The sequence below is a fragment of the Saccostrea echinata genome, unplaced genomic scaffold, assembly GCF_033153115.1.
Source record: "Saccostrea echinata isolate AGI-Se365-2 ecotype Australia unplaced genomic scaffold, CSIRO_AGI_Sech_v1 ptg000001l, whole genome shotgun sequence".
Taxonomy (NCBI): domain Eukaryota; kingdom Metazoa; phylum Mollusca; class Bivalvia; order Ostreida; family Ostreidae; genus Saccostrea; species Saccostrea echinata.
Genome location: NW_026889750.1, coordinates 12,964,888 through 12,984,221, shown reverse-complemented (window position 1 = coordinate 12,984,221; position 19,334 = coordinate 12,964,888). Strand labels below are relative to the sequence as shown.

The 19,334-nt window shown below is 34.9% G+C and overlaps 2 protein-coding genes across 2 annotated transcripts in view; both read right to left on the bottom strand.

Annotated features, from left to right (window-relative positions):
* The window catches only part of LOC133185339 (vacuolar protein sorting-associated protein 16 homolog), a 765,182-nt gene that overhangs the window by 554,747 nt on the left and 191,101 nt on the right, over positions 1-19,334 (bottom strand). The gene's annotated exons all lie outside the window — the stretch shown is intronic.
* LOC133185505 (putative nuclease HARBI1) lies at positions 18,244-19,312 on the bottom strand. The gene has a single exon (XM_061320785.1). The coding sequence runs from the start codon at positions 19,021-19,023 to the stop codon at positions 18,430-18,432; it is 594 nt and encodes a 197-aa protein (XP_061176769.1). The 5' UTR covers positions 19,024-19,312; the 3' UTR covers positions 18,244-18,429.

Genomic DNA, 19,334 nt, shown 5'->3' with positions numbered 1-19,334 from the left:
ATTTTTGAGACATTTTTTATCATATCTTTTAACTTCTTATCTACCACTGCTGCTGTGCGAGTTCACTGCTACACACAACTGATAAGCTCGTTACTGCAGCTGCTCTGTAGGCTCATTACCAGAGAGAATTTGCAGCGAGAGTAAAAATGAAACTCAGATAAGGGGTCACTTACTTTAATTAGGATTTCTCTTGATTAAATAAAGGTAGAGAAATAATTCAAATTACATTTTTTTCAACAGTGTTTGAAGTTTCATTTCCTAAAGTTTTATCCATATTCAATGTAAATAAACTACATAAAATGTTCAAAATAAAGTAAATTTTCCTCTAGAATTACACACAAAACTCTATGAACTTGCATATTGTCACATGAGCACATTCAAGTGATTGAAGAAATGATTATTGAAATAAATCTTCGTGAAATTTCAGAAAGCAGTCATTCTTTATACACAATTTGACATTGCATTGTGCACATCCAATAGAAACTTCATGCCTCCTCCCCTCCTTATGGCACTGTTTACATCTACCGGGTTTTTCAAATTGCTTAGGCCAGTGGGCCAAACCACAATTACCAGTAACTGCAGGAGCTTTCCGTTTCCTTACTCCCCTGAACTGTCCAATCATTTGTTGGGCCAGGGCTGTCCGGAACATCAGCTGTGTACGGGATTTGCTTCTGCCCGACTTTGTCATCAATTGGTGGTTAGTTGATTCCTGCATACAAATTAATGAATTTACCAGCGCTAGATCAAAGCAGAACCAAAATAGGTACTTGTACCACTTCTTTGCTTTCCTGCAACTTGTGTACTGCATTCTTTTCTGATCTGCAAGATCTACCCCGAACATAAACTTGTTATACAGTTCAGACACAACTGGTGCGGGAAGCTCTTGTAAGTCTCCATTTTTTTTCCTTCGATATACTGTTCTGCTTTGGGTGGGATCGCAATTGGTACTCAGGTAAGTGACCATTTTTTTATCTTTCCAAGCTGTGGCCACAAGATTTCCTCTTTGTAATGTAATACTCTGGCCCCTCTCTTTCAATTTGGCACTCCTGATGGCCTCGGGCATTCCACGTCTGTTGCTTCTAACAGTCCCGCAGCAGTATATTCCCTTCTTGTAAAGTTGATCAAATAATTCAGGATTAGAGAAAAAATTATCCATATATATAACATGATTCTTGTTTTCAAGAGATGATGATAGATCCTTTATAACCCTGGAGCCTAATCCTTCCTCAATTCTTGAGCCAGCCACTTTCCCAGTATAGATTTGGAATTCATGAACATACCCATTGTGGGGTGAGCCTCTTTCCCAAACTTTAATGCCGTACTTAGTGGGTTTAGCTGGAAGATATTGTTTAAATGAGAGCCGTCCCTTGAAAGCAATCATACCCTCGTCTATGGTCTGTTCCTTGTGTGGGTTATAATTTTCCATACAAGTTTTGGAAACCGCATCTAGCACAGGTCTTATGTGACACAGTTTGTCATGCCCTGGCTGTCCTCTTCGTGGATTTTCTGATGTATCATTCATGTGAAAGTATTTTGAGATCTTTTCAAATCTAGTCCTGGTCATAATGGATGGTATACTAGGCATTTCAAAGGGCCAGGTGGATTTCCACGCCATCGTATAAGACGGCAGAGCAATGATGGAAAAAACGATATGAATCCCCAGAAACGCCATCATCTCCGGAACACCAGTCGGCGTCCACAACTTGTCTGGCTTTGTAGCTATGCAACGTTCAGCATAATTGTTCGTTTCTGTCACCAAATTTTCCACAAGTGTCATGGGGAAAAATCTGAGGAAAAAATCCAATTCATTTCTCTCAGAATCGAGAACGAACGTAGCACCAGTCTGCTGGTCAAAGTTCCCGACTGTCGGCGAGTTCAACGTTCTCGTCCAGGTCAAAACTTCAGTTTCCTCGTCACTCGACTCATCAGACGATTCCTCAGATGTATCATTACTAACACTTATATCACTCTGTGAACTAAATCCCTCAAAATCGATCTCATCATCGTCTGATTGAAAGAAAGCTTCCCAATCTATTTCGTTCTCCGCCATTTTGTTTTTCATACATGTGCCTTTACTTTACACATGCTTTTCTGGGTTATTTTTAACAACACAACACAAACAAAAAAGACGACGTCATACTTCATTCATTTCTAAACATGAATTTCATTGGTCTTTATACCCAACTCCACTCTCATTCTACCAATCAAATGATTCGTATTACTACTATACATGACTGAAAAATCTGTCATAGCGATTGCGCATGTCATTGTTTACAGCGGATATATCCGTCAGTAAGGTTAACGTGGTAGGTTTCTGAGATGGATTTATCAGTCAGTGCGAGTATAGCGATGAAAATTTAAGCGTGTATATCCGTCAGTGGTAGGTAAAGAGTTAAAGTATAATTTTTTTTAAAAAATATACTGAACAATTTTTGTGCAGAATGACAAGATCTTTAATATGAGATCAAGGAAAAAGGGTGACTTGTCATATTAGGGGCCGAGAGGGGCCAAAAGTATTAAATCAAGAACTCTTTAACGATCAATATTTTGGTATACATAACTGAAACAAAAATGTTTATCTTAACAATTTACAACCATATAGTATGATATATACATCATATGTTACATAATTAAGGTCCATAAGGGGCCAGAATGCCAAATTTTTGGCACTCTATATTTCGAAAGTGGGAAATATTTTGATAAGCAATATTGAATAAAAGATGTTCAAAGTAATGTTCTAAACAATATTTAACCTTTCGATTTTTGCTAAACGTCCCCATTAAGGAGTTAAAGGGCTGGCCCCTAAATATATCTTTTGCATATAGCTCGGAAACGAAAAAGAATTTCTGAATAGTTGTTGTACAAAAAGTGTTTAAAATCATAAGAGCTTTAAAATGGTATGAAGAAAAAGGGGCTGGTCCCTCGAAATAGGGGCCGAGAGGGGGCAAAAGTCTTTAATCAATATCTTTTTAATGATCAATATTTTGCAATTCATTACTAAGCAAAAATGTTTATCTTAACAATTTACGACTATATATTATAAAATTTATGTCATATGTTATATGATAAGGGGCCGTAAGGGGCCAGAATGCCAGATCATTGGCACTCTAAGTCTCGAAAGTGGGAAATATTTTGATAAGCAATATTGAATAAAAGATGTTCAAAGTAATGTTCTAAACAATATTTAACCTTTCAATTTTTGCTAAAGTCCCCATTAAGGAGTTGAAGGGCTGGCCCCTAAATATATCTTTTGCATATAGCCCGGAAACGAAAAAGAATTTCTGAATAGTTAGTGAACAAAAAGTGTTCAAAATCATAAGAGCTTAAAAGTGGTATGATGAAAAAGGGGCTGGACCCTCAAAATAGGGGCCGAGAGGGGCCAATAGTCTTTAATCAATAACTTTTTAACATTCAAAATTTTGCAATTCATTACTGAAGCAAAAATGTTTATCTTAACAATTTACAACTATATATTTTGATATTCACATCACATGTTACATAGTTAGGGGTCGTCGCATGGCGCAGTGGTTAGAGCGTCTGCTCTAGAGTCGCAGAGTATGGAGTTGATCCTTACGTCGTGGGTTCGAATCCCACTGTGGGATGTGGAGACTGGTCCTTCGGATGAGACCATATAAACCGAGGTCCCGTGTCGCAGTAGGTGCTGGCACGAAAAAGATCCCTCACTGCTCAATGGCAGTTAGTGCCGAGTATAGGACAAAATTTGCAGCTCTCCACCGGCAAGTGGTGGCGTCTCCATATGAGTGAAAATTTCTCGAGAGGGACGTTAAACAACATACAAACAAAACAAACAAACATAATTAGGGGCCCTAAGGGGCCAGAAGGCCAAATCTTTGGCACTTTATATCTCGAAAGTGGGAAATGTTTTGATAAGCAATATAGAATAAAAGATGTTTAAAATAATGTTCTAAACAGTAGGTAACCTTTCGATTTTTGCTAAACGTCCCCATTTAGGAGTTGAAGGGCTGGCCCCTAAATATATCTTTTGCATATACCTCGGAAACGAAAAAGAATTTCTGAATACCGTAAGTTTTGGAAGATAGGACGATACTTTTTTTCTCAGAACCGCTGGGGTCGTCCTATTTAACGAATCGACCTATCTAAGGCCCAAGTTTACGAAAAATGCCCCAAAATCAGTAAAATTTACGTCAATTTTAAAGCAAATCTGTGCCATTTTCGTATTTTTTAAAATTACTTTACCGAGAAAAAAATAATAAACAATAAAGAATTAAATATTTATTCCATTGATTTCTTACAAAAAAAGTTCATTAAATATCCGTCGATGTACAAAAAAACTTATTATATCATCAATAATGTCTCAAAGTATATTTACAACATGCTGTGTCCATCTTGTGAAGTTGGAAGTCGCAATCGTTTACTAAAAATAAAACCGCAACCGTATCAGTTTAAAATACGGAGGAGTTTTCACAATCGCAATTGTATTTTTTTTTTTACCATTTATTTGTAACGATTAATTTAAATACTACACCTAAATATTTTTCATTGTCTTGTGATATTTATTTAAATGTAAAATGTGTGAAATAAATTGTTGCCAGTAAATTCCTAAAATTATTTACCAAATATACCGCTAGTCATAACTATTCTGTTTTATATCCCAAGGGGTACACCGAATTATACAAAGATTGGCTTCTAATAGAATTTTAATTGTCTGACAGATAGAGGGATATACACTGTGTACACGAAGGTGTTAACACCTGTTGGTTTAAACACCTGCGGGGCGTGATTAACAGATCCACGTGCCGTTGCAGGGGTATTAGTGCTATACATCATTGAACAAACAAAACTGTGAAATTCCTGATGACTGTTAAATTGCTAATGTACTCTCAATTAAATTTATTTTTACAACAATATCTCAAGCAAAATTATAGCATGTTAATATGATTAATTTCATTTGCGCACTGTTACATGTAATAGTCATTTGCGTGTTTTAGCAAATCCCTGGACAAGAAATATAAAAATGGCGGTCATCGCACTTAATATTGTACCCCGGTAAATAATGTCGGAATAAAAGAATGTGTCCACGATGTTCTAAAATGGAAATGATTATTGTTTGATTTCGGGTATTTCCCTAATTATAGCTGTTGTATACTACCGTATTTATGTGTTTAACGACAGAGTCAAACAACGACGGCGTTGAACAGGCAAGTTGGAGAAAATACGTTATATCACAATTCTAGGAAGTTTTAACTATGTTTGTATAAAACACTATTAAAATGCTGTACTCATAAAAATACCATTTTATTTTCTTCATACGTTAATATCACGGGTTAAGTTAAAAACCTTTACATGTTCTGTTACGTAGTTTCTATGTAAGAATCTCTAAAAAGTCGATAAACAAAGCCTCGTCCTATCTTCCAAATCGTCCTATCTAAGGATTTTTTAAAAATTACGGCTGAAAATGAGCCTTTCGACCTATATAACCCATCGACATATACCCCAAAACTTACGGTAGTTGTTGAACAAAAAGTGTTCAAAACCATAAGAGCTTTAAAATGGTATGAAGAAAAAGGGGCTGGCCCCTCAAAATAGGGGCCGAGAGGGGCCGAAAGTCTTAAATCAATAATTATTTAATGATCAATATTTTGTAATATATTACTGAAGCGAAATAGTTCATCAGCACACTTTTTAGCTATATAACATGGTGTTTTAACATCATATCTTATGCAATAAGGGATAATTTGGGGTCAGACTGTATAATCTTTGGCGCAATAAATCTTGAAAAGGAAGAATATTTTGATAACCAATATTTTAACAAAAGATGCTCAAAATAATATTCTTAATAATATGCAATCATTCAATTTTTGCTAGACATCCCAGTTTAGGACTTAAAAGGGCCGGCCCTTAATATTTCTTTTGCATATATCTCGGAAACGAAAAAGAATTTCTGAATAGTTGTTGAACGAAAAGTGTTCAAAATCATGAGAACTTTAAGATGATATCAAGAAAAAGGGGCTGATCATTCATGTAAGGGGCCAAGACGGGCCGGAAGTGTTTAATCTATAACTTTTTATTGATCAATATTTTGTTACACATTACTGAAGGGAAATTGTTTGTCTTAACAATTTATTTATATAACTATTTTTTAACGAAAATCTCAGTCAAATTCTTATCTCATCTTATCAAAAATTGGACGTTAGACCCACTCGTTGCTCGCAACGAGATTGCATCTAGTTTCTTCTTATTTTTTTTCCCCGCAAATTTTTATCAGCTGATTTCTCGTCGATTTTTTGCCTGATTTTTATGAAACTTTCAGGAAAGAAACATTATGTTAAGGCCTAAAAATGGTTTTTTCGATTTTTTGATTTACGCCTTTATTTAAGAGTTATTGCCCTTTAATTGATATTAGGAGGGTCTTTTGTCCGGCTGAGATCTTTGGAACTACGTAAGATAGTTGCATGAAAATTTTAAGAAAATGTAGCTAATGTATTGTAGTTGTGTCAACTGTTAAAATTATTGGCTAAACTATTCAAATTTGTATGTTATTTGATGGCAAATTTTAAGAATTTTTTTTCATGAAATTTTGTTGCTTTTTGTTTAATAACTTTTAAACTAAAAATATTTTGCTAAGACATATAGAAGAAAAGTTGTGTGAAATAACAAGGGCTTTCAGATAAAATCAAGAAAAAGGGGCTGGCGCCTATATTTAGGGATCAGTACGTCATAAATGTCTTTTTTCAAATAGCTAAAAATGTTGACGTTTGCTACAAAATTTTTATTTTATACTATCTAGAATACTAAATCTTTTTATTTGCCATAAAAAGAAAAAAAAAATCATGCTTATTTAAAGCTATTTTTACGAAATGAATTTCATGTAAATATAAGAACAAGTTGTCTACAAACTAAAAATAGATCAACGCGTACATGCCTTGTCAGGACCGAAATGTATACAATTATTACTATATGATGGCTATCTGTTATGCTGGTACTGAAATGTGCCTATATATTTGTCACTTTAAACACCTATCTAATTCTTAATTTACAATATCGCAAATGTTTTGGTTTGATCGCACTGGATGTAAACATTCAATGGCATTGTGGGTAGGGGACCAGCATGGCAGCATTTGTCAATGAACCAAAAATTTGCACTGTATGATTGACATTGATTGCGTATGTAGACATGCATTATTCAATCCGCAGCTAGGCTTATGCGCAGATTAACATTTCTGATTACGTATATGGAGCATTAGTATAAAGAAGGATTTATACTGAGTTTTAAACTGAAGATCTTGTGTGCGATTGGGAGGAAATTCAGCTGACGGCGAGTATTTGTGTAACGAGTAAGAAAAGAGTTATCAGTGATGTGTTAGTGTCTATGTCATTCCTATGAAGTATGAACGATTCAAAAGAATTAAGGTAAGATTTTTTTTATATAATTAAATTATTTGGAATATACATAGATTGATATTAAATGCCTGCACGCACATGACATAAATGTATACACTGATCAGCTGATGTTATCCATTTTATAGTAGAGACTCAAACTGTAAACACTTTGATGATATTATCAAACTTTTACTGCAATAGCTTGTCATGCTTATTAATACTTTATTAGATTTTATTTCACAAAGAATTTGAAATAATTCATTTTAGGTTGTAAAATTCAGATGGTACAGTTCAGCTGCAGTGATAAGATTAAGAAAAAAATTGTGCATATTACATAGAATATCAAACTTCGTTTTCTTTGTGGAGTGTGGTTATGAAATTTATTTTGAGCACAATGCAACCATATGTTGGGTAGTACGTGGCAGACCCAAATGAAAAAAAAACAAGAGGCCCATGGGCCACAGCACTCACCTGAGTAACTTTGGCCTTGCTGTTTTTCACCTGATTTCTCCCCCCCTCCCCCCCCCCGTAGTACTTATTGTGGCCCCGCCCTATCCCTGGGGGTCATGTTTTGAACAATTTAGAATCTACACTACCCCAGCATGCTTCCACATAAGTTTCAGCTTTTCTGGCCCAGTGGTTCTTGAGAAGAAGATTTTTAAAGATTTTTCCTATATATTTCAATGTAAAACTTGGATTCCCTATTGTGGCCCCGCCCTACCCCCGGGGGTAATGATTTGAACAATTTAGAATCTACACTACCCCAGGATGCTTTCACATAAGTTTCAGCTTTTCAGGCCCAGTGGTTCTTATATAAAATGACGATTTTTAAAGATTTTTCTTATATATTTCAATGTAAAACTTGGATTCCCTATTGTGGCCCCGCCCTACCCCCCGGGGTCATGATTTGAACAATTTAGAATCTACACTACCCCAGCATGCTTCCAAGTAAGTTTCAGCTTTTCAGGCCCAGTGGTTCTTGAGAAGAAGATTTTTAAAGATTTTTCCTATATATTTCAATGTAAAACTTGGATTCCCTATTGTGGCCCCGCCCTACCCCCGGGGGTCATGATTTGAACAATTTAGAATCTACACTTCCCCAGCATGCTTCCAAGTAAGTTTCAGCTTTTCTGGCTCAGTGGTTCTTGAGAAGAAGATTTTTAAAGATTTTTACTACATATTTCAATGTAAAACTTGGATTCCCTATTGTGGCCCCGCCCTACCCCCGGTGGTCATGATTTAAAGAATTTAGAATCTCCACTACCTTAGGATGCTTCCACATAAGTTTCAGCTTTTCTGGCCCAGTGGTTCTTGAGAAGAAGATTTTTGAATGACCCCACCCAATTTTTGTATTTTCTTGATTATCTCCCCTTTGAAGGGGACTTGGCCCTTCATTTTAACAATTTAAACTCCCCTTCACCCAAGGATGCTTTGTACCAAGTTTGGTTAAAATTGGCCCAGTGGTTCCTGAGAAGAAGTCGAAAATGTGAAAAGTTTACAGATGGACGGACAGACGGACGGACGACGGACAACGGGTGATCAGAAAAGCTCACTTGAGCTTTCAGCTCAGGTGAGCTAAAAAAAAAAACTTGTAAGTTTGTTAATGGATAGTTTTCATGGGCTGTGTAAATTTCACAGTCATGGCAGTGAATACTCTAAATTAGGGATGGCAACGAATATTCGAACATTCGAATATTCATTCGATGAGTTGATATTCGAATATGAATTTAAGATTCGAATATTCGGTGTTTTTCAGATTTCATAAAAAGAGGTACTGTGATTAATAAATTTTGATTAGAACAGTGCTGGAATTATCCCTGTTTAATTTACTAGCGATCAATTTCGATCGACTGATTTCTTTCACTACTTTCTTATCTTATAAATCTACTAAATTTTATGTATTTTGTTTTGAGTAAGGTGTTAAGGAATTGTACAATAATGCTTTATGTTTAATACAAAACGTACTTTCATAGTTTTTATTAGTTAGATACGATCGGATCTAGACTCGAGGACAACAAATGAAATCTAAGAATGTCTAAAAGTCATGAAGATTATACTTATCAAAATAAAATTAATTGATCATTGAATGAATGTCCGATAGAATTAATCTGTAATTAATATTGTAAAGTTAGTTAATTTAATAGTTAATTACCTAGGAAAATTGTCTATGGAAATATTTGTTTACATTGTATCAAATTATAACAATATGTCTTATCAGGCAGATAATTGTAATTTATTACACGTATTGAAATCTGAACAGTATACCGTTACGACTATCTTGCCTTTTGTACATGTAAGACGACTGGTTCCTCAGTTGGAGCTACTATAAATACATTTTCATTCATTAAAATTATACTTTTCTACATTTAAATCAATTATTTATTTCAAACATTGATAGATATCAAATGGAATTTCTTATTGTACACCTACAAAAGTCTTCATACAATTTTACTTCCAATATAAGTATACCTACGCTAAACCTTTCATGAGAGTAGGATGACGGATATTTAAAATAAAACAGATTTTATTTATTTCATTGAATATTCGAATATGAATTATTGACAAAATTGACATCCCTACTCTAAATATATAGCTATAATCGATGATGTCGTAACTATTTGGCAATGAATTAATAGTTTGACGGTATGAAATTCGGTGTGAAGTCGGTTATACCAGCTTGTAAACAGTGAATGACATAATCATAATAATTATTATGATATGTGTAAACTACATTGAATTATTTGTTGGTTAGTTGTTTAACGTCCCTCTCAAGAATTTTTCACTCATATGGAGACACCACCGCTTGCCGGTTGAGATCTGCAGGTTTTGACTTATGCTTGGTACTCAGAGCCATTGAGCAGCGAGGGATCTTTTTCGTGCCAGCACCTACTGTGACACAGGACCTTGATTTATACGGTCTCATCCAAAGGACCTGTCTCCATGCCCCACAGTGGCATTCAAACCCGCGACGTAAGGATCAACTCTAGAGCAAACGCTCTTACCACTGCGAAAGGCAGGGGACCTACATTGAATTAGTTAACTTATTAGTTATCCAGATTTATATTTAGTTGTTTGTTTTCTTAAAATTTTAATCACTCGCAGTTTAACTCTTCCTAGCACCTATGCCAGCACCTACTGAAACACGAGACCTGGTTTTATATTGTTTTATCCATAGGATCTGTACCTTTGTCAGTCAGTGGATTCGAACCCATGAACTAAAAGTATAAAGGGTTATGTCCATTTGGACTAATTATAGCCACAGATTTTATTAGTCAGAATGAAAATGTATTAGCCTGAAACTAGCGGACTAATGTAAGTGTCGAACCTTGCGCAGTAAGGATCAGCTCCTTATTTCACAACCCTAGAACAAAATGAGAAAATACTCTTAGCAACTATGCCACTTTATTCTTGAAAACAAAAAGGCATAGATTCAACAATACACTATCCAAAATATTTTAAATATTGCTATATGTCAGAATTTGATATTCTGTAACACATGTGAAAAGTCATGCAGCTTAATTAAATTTCTCAGGTATATTTCATGATCAGTGTATATATACAGCAAAAAATTGGAAATGTTTTATATGAAAGTTTGAAATAAATTTTAGGGATGGCAGTTGGATAAATTTTTGAAACTCTGGTTAGTCTGAAATTTTGCTCACCAAGTAAAAGGTGACAGGAAGGACTTGTTAGAAATTTTGTTATTTTTTTCAGTTCATTTTCTTACATGTATAAAACAATTTGTAAACAATGATAATAATCAGAAATCTTTACTTTCACTAATAAATTAAAAGCTGTAATATTAGTTATTTCCTATGTCACTTGTAACATGAGCTTTGATTGGTTACAAAGTCGGGTGTAAATTTCCGTACACCCAACTTGAGCCGGGGGTAAAAAAACTTGACGTCACAAAGCATAGTTTCTCTATGATAAAAAGCAAACATGACATCATCATGATGCATTGTAGGACGTAGTAAATCTTATCGATAGCATGAAACACAGTTGATTGGACTTGTTTACAAAGAATTTATTTGGGTACATAGGAAATAAATTCGTTATCCAGGTCCAATCAAGGGTGTATGGGGATGTATTCAGGTCCAATCAGAGGTGTACGGGGATTTACCCTAGGTTGTCTTCCATACACCCTTCGGCCTTCAGCCTCAGGGTGTCTGGAATAAAACCCAGGGTAAATCCCCATACACCCTTGATTGGAGCTGGAAAACTGATATTATCTAGGTTCAATCAAGGGTGTACATGGATTTCACCCCATGTTTTATATCATACACCCGAAGGCCGTACACCTGTACAACCTTGATTGGACCTGAATAACAAATTATTTCCTATGTAGCGAATAAATTCTTTGTAAACCCAAGTCTTATTAATGTTGTTTCAAATTATCGATAAGATTTACTTTGGGCTACGCTGCATCGTCATGATTGTGATGTCATGTTATTTGCTTTTTGTGCTAGAGAAACAAATACATTATGACGTCACATTATTTACCCGAGCTGGAGCCAGGTGTACAGAAATTTACACCTGGCTTGCTACCCAATCAGAACTTGTGTTACAATCTAGATAGGAATAATGAAAAAAAATTATTGTTTGCTGTTTTACATCCCATCAATAATTTTTCACTGATGTAGAGACATCACCACATACCATGAAGGGCTTCACATTTAGACCTAACTTGGCACCCAGACTATTGAACAGTGAGGGTTCTTTATCGTGCCAACATCTACTGTGATATGGCGCCTCAGTTCTTCTCATCTGAAAAACCTGTAACTTTGACTTCTAATAATGGATGTTTGGTGAAGGAATTACAGTCACTATCTATGTTTATGTCTTAGGTTTGATGCAGTGAACGAGAATCAAACCCGGTGTAGCATAATATTTTGATACCGCGATATATTGAACCCAGATTCAATATATTACATAATATTTTGAACCCGGGTTCATTTTTTCGCTGCGATATAATGAACCCCCTTATAAAATATTGAACCCCTACCCTTATAATTTAAGAGGGAGGTAGGTTCAAGATATTATGACCATAAAATATTCAGTCCCCTACCCTTTTAATTAATAAGGGAGGGGGTTCAAGATATTATGACCATAAAATATTGAGTCCCCCTACCCTTATAATTTAAACGGGAGGGGGTTCAAGATATTATGACCATAAAATATTGAGTCCGTGTACACTTATAATTTAAACGGGAGGGGGTTCAAGATATTATGACCATAAAATATTGAGTCCCTGTACACTTGAAATTTAAGAGGGAGGGGGGTTCAAGATATTATGACCATAAAATATCGAGTCCCCCTACCCTTTTAATTTAAGAGAGAGGGGGTTCAAGATATTATGACCATAAAATATTTAGTCCCCCAGCCCTTTTAATTTAAGAGGGAGTGGGTTCAAGATGTTATGATCATAAAATATTGAGTCCCCTACCCTTTAAATTTAAAGTGGGAGGGGGTTAAAGATATTATGGTCACTTTTCAAAATTCATAACGAAGTTGGGGGGGGGGGTTCAAAATATTAGGTTGATGAAATATTAACCCCATCACACATAGGTGGTAAGAAAAGTTGGAGGTTTCAAAATATCATGCTTGTTAAATGCAGGAGGGGGGTCAATATTATTATGAACATAAAATATTGATTCCCATACATTTTTAATTTAAGAGGGGGGTTCAAAGTGCTATGGTAGCAAAATATTGACAGCCAGGGGGAGGGGAGTCAAAATGTTATGCTTGTTAAACACGGGAGGGGATTCAAGATCTTATGACCATAAAATATTGATTCCCCTACCTTTTTAAAATTAAAGGGGGTCAAGATATTAATGTGGCAAAATATTAACCCCCACAATTTTTATTTCATTTGGGAAGAACAAGTGGTGTCTACATGTAGTCTTCTTCAGTTGAAAGAGGGGTTCAATATATTATGACCATAAAATATTTCCCCAAAAATTTTAATTTAAGAGGGGGCCATTCAAAATATTATAGTTGCAAAGTATTGTCCCCCATTACAATTTAGTGGTCAGGAAGAGGGAGTTTTAAAGTAGCATGGTATTATGCTTGTTTAGAAAGGGAGGGCCCCGGGGTTCAATAATATGGCTGTTAAAAACAACCTCATCCTAAAGGTTAATTATGGGGTTGGGGTATATCGATTGAACAGTAAAGAGAAGGGGTTCAAGACATTATCATAAAATATTGTGTGTTTTTTTTTTCATGGGGAGTGTAATAATTTCAAGTAATTATGATACTGCAAAAATATTGAATTTCTGTTACACTTTTGAGGAGTTGGGTTTTAAATTTCATGGCTGTAAAATATTGACCCCACTTAAAGGTTCATGGAAACTGTTTTCAAGATACAATGGCTTCAAAATATTGACCTTCCCTCTTACATTTTAATTTTTCATTAGGTGGGTGGGGGTTCAAGATTTTATGGTTGCAGAATTCTGACACCCCCTCCCCTTTTTTTACTTCAGTGGTCAAAAAGATGGGTTCAAAATAATATGGCTGGTAAATATTGCACCCCAATTAGACTTCCTTAGGTATTCATTTCCGTTTAATGTTGCTCTCTCCCTTCATAAAACACCAAATATTCCAGTTACACTCTATGGGATGAACTATTGAATCTATAGCCCTTTGTGTTGACAGGCCATTCTCGTCTGTCTGGTGGACTACAGAGGAAATTAACCAGATCTGTGTACTCAGAGACCTGATCCATCTCCTCTTGAAGATGATGTTGTAAATGATTGCATTTGCTTTGGGCTCAATTTTAACACCAGAATGATGTATGTAAGCTAAACACCCCTCAAACTGGGCTACCCAATTTGCACATTCTCTAAACACTGTATTGAATAATATAGAAACAACCAAGGGGAAACATTAATAGACAGTGGGTATTGCTGACCTCCAATGACACCTCCCTGTGTACACACACAGGTGCTATATCCCTGTTACCTCCTCAATGGAGAGATACTACATTGCTCCTTGAATTTTCTTTTTTCAAATTGTAAATTATACCAAAAAAAAAAAAAATAATAATAATAATAATAATAAAATAAAAAAAATAAATACCTTATGGGATGAGATAATTAAAAGACAAACAAATAAATATTTCGTAATTATTTTTCCATCAGACATATCAAGTTATTTTAGTTATTTGATGTAGAATATTTGGGGTTTGATGGTAAAAGACAATTATTTTTAATTTCCTGGTGGCAATTTCAGACTTCAATATTTTGATTATTCATTAGGTATTGCACAGATATAAAAAAAAAAGAAATACAATAATCAATTTGAATATAAAGATACCCAATTAACCCTCGAGATCTAACAATTAAATCAAAGTGAGTGTGTGTGAGACAGGTGTTAGATACTTTCACTTCCTTTTCCATAGTAGTCTTTAGATGGAGGTTCAATACTTCTCAGCCATAATATTTTCTACCCCTTATAAAATGTTGTGGGGTTGAACATTTCACTGCCATATATCTTGAACCCCCCTCTTACCATTCAAAAATTATTTTTAGGTCAATAATTTTTAAACAACCTCCTATACACATATATGTCTAATAGGGGTACAACATTTTACATCCATAAATCCTATCTTAAACCTCCACCCCAACCTACCAAAAAAAATTATAATTAGGAGGTACAACATTTCAATGCCATAATCTTAGGAACCCCTATGCTTTAAACAGAGAATGCCTGTAATGGGGTTCAAAATATTATGGCCATAAGGCTATAAATTATAATAAACCCGTGGTTCAAAATATTATGGCGACAAGGCTATAATATATTGAACCCGGGGTTCAAAATATTATGGCCATAAGGCTATAATATATTGATCCCGGGGTTCAAAATATTATGGCCGTAATATTTTGAACCCTGGGATCAATATTTATAGGAGGTTCAATATTTCGCAGCGATATTTTGAACCCGGGTTCAAAATATCGCAGGGTTCAATATATTATATGACACCGGTACTTCCAGATCACAAATTAAACATCCTACCACTAATTAAGCTACCATGAGAGACAACAAACTAGATTAATTAAATAAATACCATGTAAACCATTGCTTAGTAGAAAATTAGTTGTTGTTTTAAACTCATCTATTGAAACAGAAAATATAGGTCAAATTTTTTATGACGGGTTAATTTGTTACTTTTGATTAATAATTGGATTATAATGACTAAATAAATGGGACTTGTTTTGACAGTCATATTTGAAAAATATATATGAAAATCATAACAGGTTACCATCTTTCTAACCAATTAGTCTATTAACCGTTGCCATCATTAATAAATTCTATACATGTACTGCAAGTTACATATTACATGTGCATTTCTTTATGTGAAATCATGAAAAAATATTTTACATTCATACTTTTATTTTATTTTTATTACATCTTCAAATGACTGCATGTAAAAAAACAATACTTTACTAAATAATGCACAGAAAATGTGATAGTATCCTTAAGGATAAAGTGTAGTTGAAGAAAAGATACTACCTACAGACATGTAGTATCGGAGGGACTGCCCTCCACTCATTTTTTCCCAAATATAACCTTTTACTATTGAAAATCATTGAAAGCCCCTTCCCCCCCCCCCCCCCCACTTTTAGGTTGCATTATACCCAAATCATCCTTTGGTATAGTGTATTAATGAAATTTGTTTGAAAAAACGCCTCCACCCCTTTCTATGAAATAGAATTTTTGATAATTTACCCCCCCCCCCTTTTTTTTTTGCTTGTTAAAGATTTTTTCAAGTAAGTTGTCATATAATTTTCTCTGCCCCCCCCCCCCCCATCCATTTCAAAAAAAACGAAACTACGTGCATGTTCTAAAAGTTTGTTGGATACACAACTTACGGACATAATTGTTCGTTTTTTAGTGTCTGAAATATATTTCTCTCTCGCACAATTTATCAGGAACAAATGGCGTCCAATTCATCGCTAGGAAAAATAAGTCTATTGGTGTTCGACCCACATTGTAATACTGACCATGTATACCATGATTTTAAGTACTTCTTAAAAAGAAAAAAAAAACAAAGAACATTATAGGTGGTCAATCTCATCCAAACCGTAAGTCAATCCAAGTTATAATACAATAATAATACAAGTTAATCCAAACCATACATGGTTTTGTAAGTATTGTCATCCACGGTGTTACGGTGTTCTAGCATGTCTCCAACTGGAACTGTTTCTTTACATTAAATTCCAGGATTTATGACAGAGTTACAGGATAAATAATTGCTTATAGACATAAGCTGTCTTTTAGTTGTAAAATTACACACCAAATGCCCATTTTTAACACAAAAATCATTCGACGATTCGAAGCGGTTGAGCGAATCCTCCATTTTCACTTCACACAAACAAGTCACTACCCGGCGCGGATACACGACAGTGATTAATAGTATTCTTGAATTTACATAAGGCAGCAAAATAAAACAAGAGGCCCACGGGCCTTAAAGATCACCTGAGCATCATGTAACAACTTTCCAACAATTGAATTTGGTTCGTTTTTCAAACCAGAAGCCATGAAATTCACAATACACCGATCCATTTTGCATCGATAAGCCCCGCCTACCTTAGTGACGTCTTAGCTATGCTTCTGGGTTGGACATTCCATAGTAAACATGGCGGGTGAAATCAATTTAGATTCCATTCCATCGGACATTTCTTTTGATTATTTTAGAAATGCTGTTTTGTCAAAACGTGCAAAAGAGAGAGGTTATAATTTCTTCATCAATGGATATATACATGCATTAAAACTTTTCACATCCAATGACCAATCAATAGATTTATCCACAAAATGCTACCGCTCAATGTGTAAAAGTGAACCCCCGCACAAGATAAACATGACGATTACTATGACAACTTCGACAATAATGGAGAGTTATTGCTCCTGTAAGGCTGGGTATGTACATTAAATAATTGATTTACTTGAGATAAAATTAAGAATAAGAAATGAAAATCAATACAATAAACGTTTTATGTATCACAGACACGCCATGGGGGTAGGGAAGGCTTTTGCTGTAAATTTTGTATGAATATTTTCATATATTTCTTCCATAATTTTTTCACGGTATGGTAGAGCCTTTCCATCTTTTGAACCCATATTATTTTTATATATTAAAATGATAATTGCATATGTCCACCTTGTTCACAAAGAATTTTTTTAAGTGCCCCACCCCCATAATTAGTTTAAATAAAGACGCATGAGCATGTAGAGTTTGAGATTTAAATAACACATGCTTACAAAGTACTATTGTATATATTTTTTCTTACTTCAGGATAAGTGGTACTTGTTCCCATGCAGTTGGTGTGCTGTACACAATTGTACATTACAAAAACATGGGCTTGACAGAAGTGCCATCTGCACTGGCATGCACTAGTATGCCACAGCAATGGCACAAACCTAGAGGTCCCAAGATAGTTCCTGAACCTGTTACAGCTATGGTATTTGCCAAACCAAAACAAAAACCATGTAAAAAGAGACCAGTCCATAGCACCATGCCCAAGATGAGGTACTACTATAAACTACTTCATCATCATACTTCTTCTTTCTCTGTCTCTCTCTATATATGTATATTCCTGTGTATACCAGTATGATTAACCCACTTTCGGACGCTTTTCTGAATTTTAAGCATTCCAAGCATTGATTTTGAAGAAATAAAAAAACTGAAGACTGATCCTGCTGCTGAAGGCACACCCCTGTCTTACCTATTACAGGAGGAACTCTATCTTACAAAGACACCTCTGGGCAATGTACAGCAGGGGTCATTGCTCCCATTATCCCATATCATGTAGTACATGTACATGTAAATATGAACATCAAGGTTTGAATTAAAAAGAAACAAGAATGATTTTAAAAAAAAAAACTTTTACTTAAGTGTCTTGAAAATTTGTCAGTATTGCTGCAATAAACCAGTGTGCATTGATACATTTAAACATACTTACAGGAATTTTTCTCTTCAGTAACTTAAAACATTTAATTTGATTTATTGCTCTTTCAATATGTATCCTATGAGATGCAATTTGTCGAGTAAGATTCACTTCTCCTGCACTAATTAAGTGACTTTGCACTTGATGCTAAAGGGGGTATATTTAACCTTAGGTCTAGTAGAGTCAATTCCTTTTCAATAAGGAAACCTTTGTCTGCCATTAATGCATCATTAGACAATATAAATTCTTTTTCTTTCAAGTGCCTTAAAAACTCATAAAAACCACACTGTTCAATAATATCATTATCAGAAATACTTCCAGAATACAAATCTGACACAAATAAAACTGAACCCCTAGGGTCACATACAACAAGACCTTTCAATGTATTTGAGGACTTGTAGTCCGAGTAACACTGACTTTGTTGTTTCAGAGATGATGGCTTCTCTGTTTTCAATTCAGTACAATCTAAAATGGCTAAACAAGTTGGAAATTCTATTTTAAATGATTCTGGCATATTATCTATAATGACATTTCGATGAGGCCAGTAGCTTAGTGAGCCTAATCTTAAATACATATACTTGGCCACTCCATTTACAACTGTTGACACTGTCTGAACCTTTACATTGAATCTAAATGCCAGATCTTTAACATGTAAACCATTTCTAAGTCGACACAAGTACATGAACAGTTGTTGTGACAAAGGAAATCTGTCCATTTGAGCTTCGTTCCTTTTCTCCTCATAGACAATAGCATTACAAATCTTGAAAATGTTAACCCAGTATAAAATTCAAATAAGTTCTTAATTTTTGACTTTGATACATCATCAGGCGTAAAAGTGGTATCTCTTTCTGTTTGACAGGAAACATGAAAGACCTCTGCTGCAACTTCCTTTACTTTCGAATCGAGTTCCTTCCTTCATCTTTCATTTTCTTCTTCGAGTTGCTTATTCTTGATGCAAGGGAAAACATTTTCATGGATAAGAACACTGAAATATGAAATTAAACATATCATGGTTCAGGGACATAC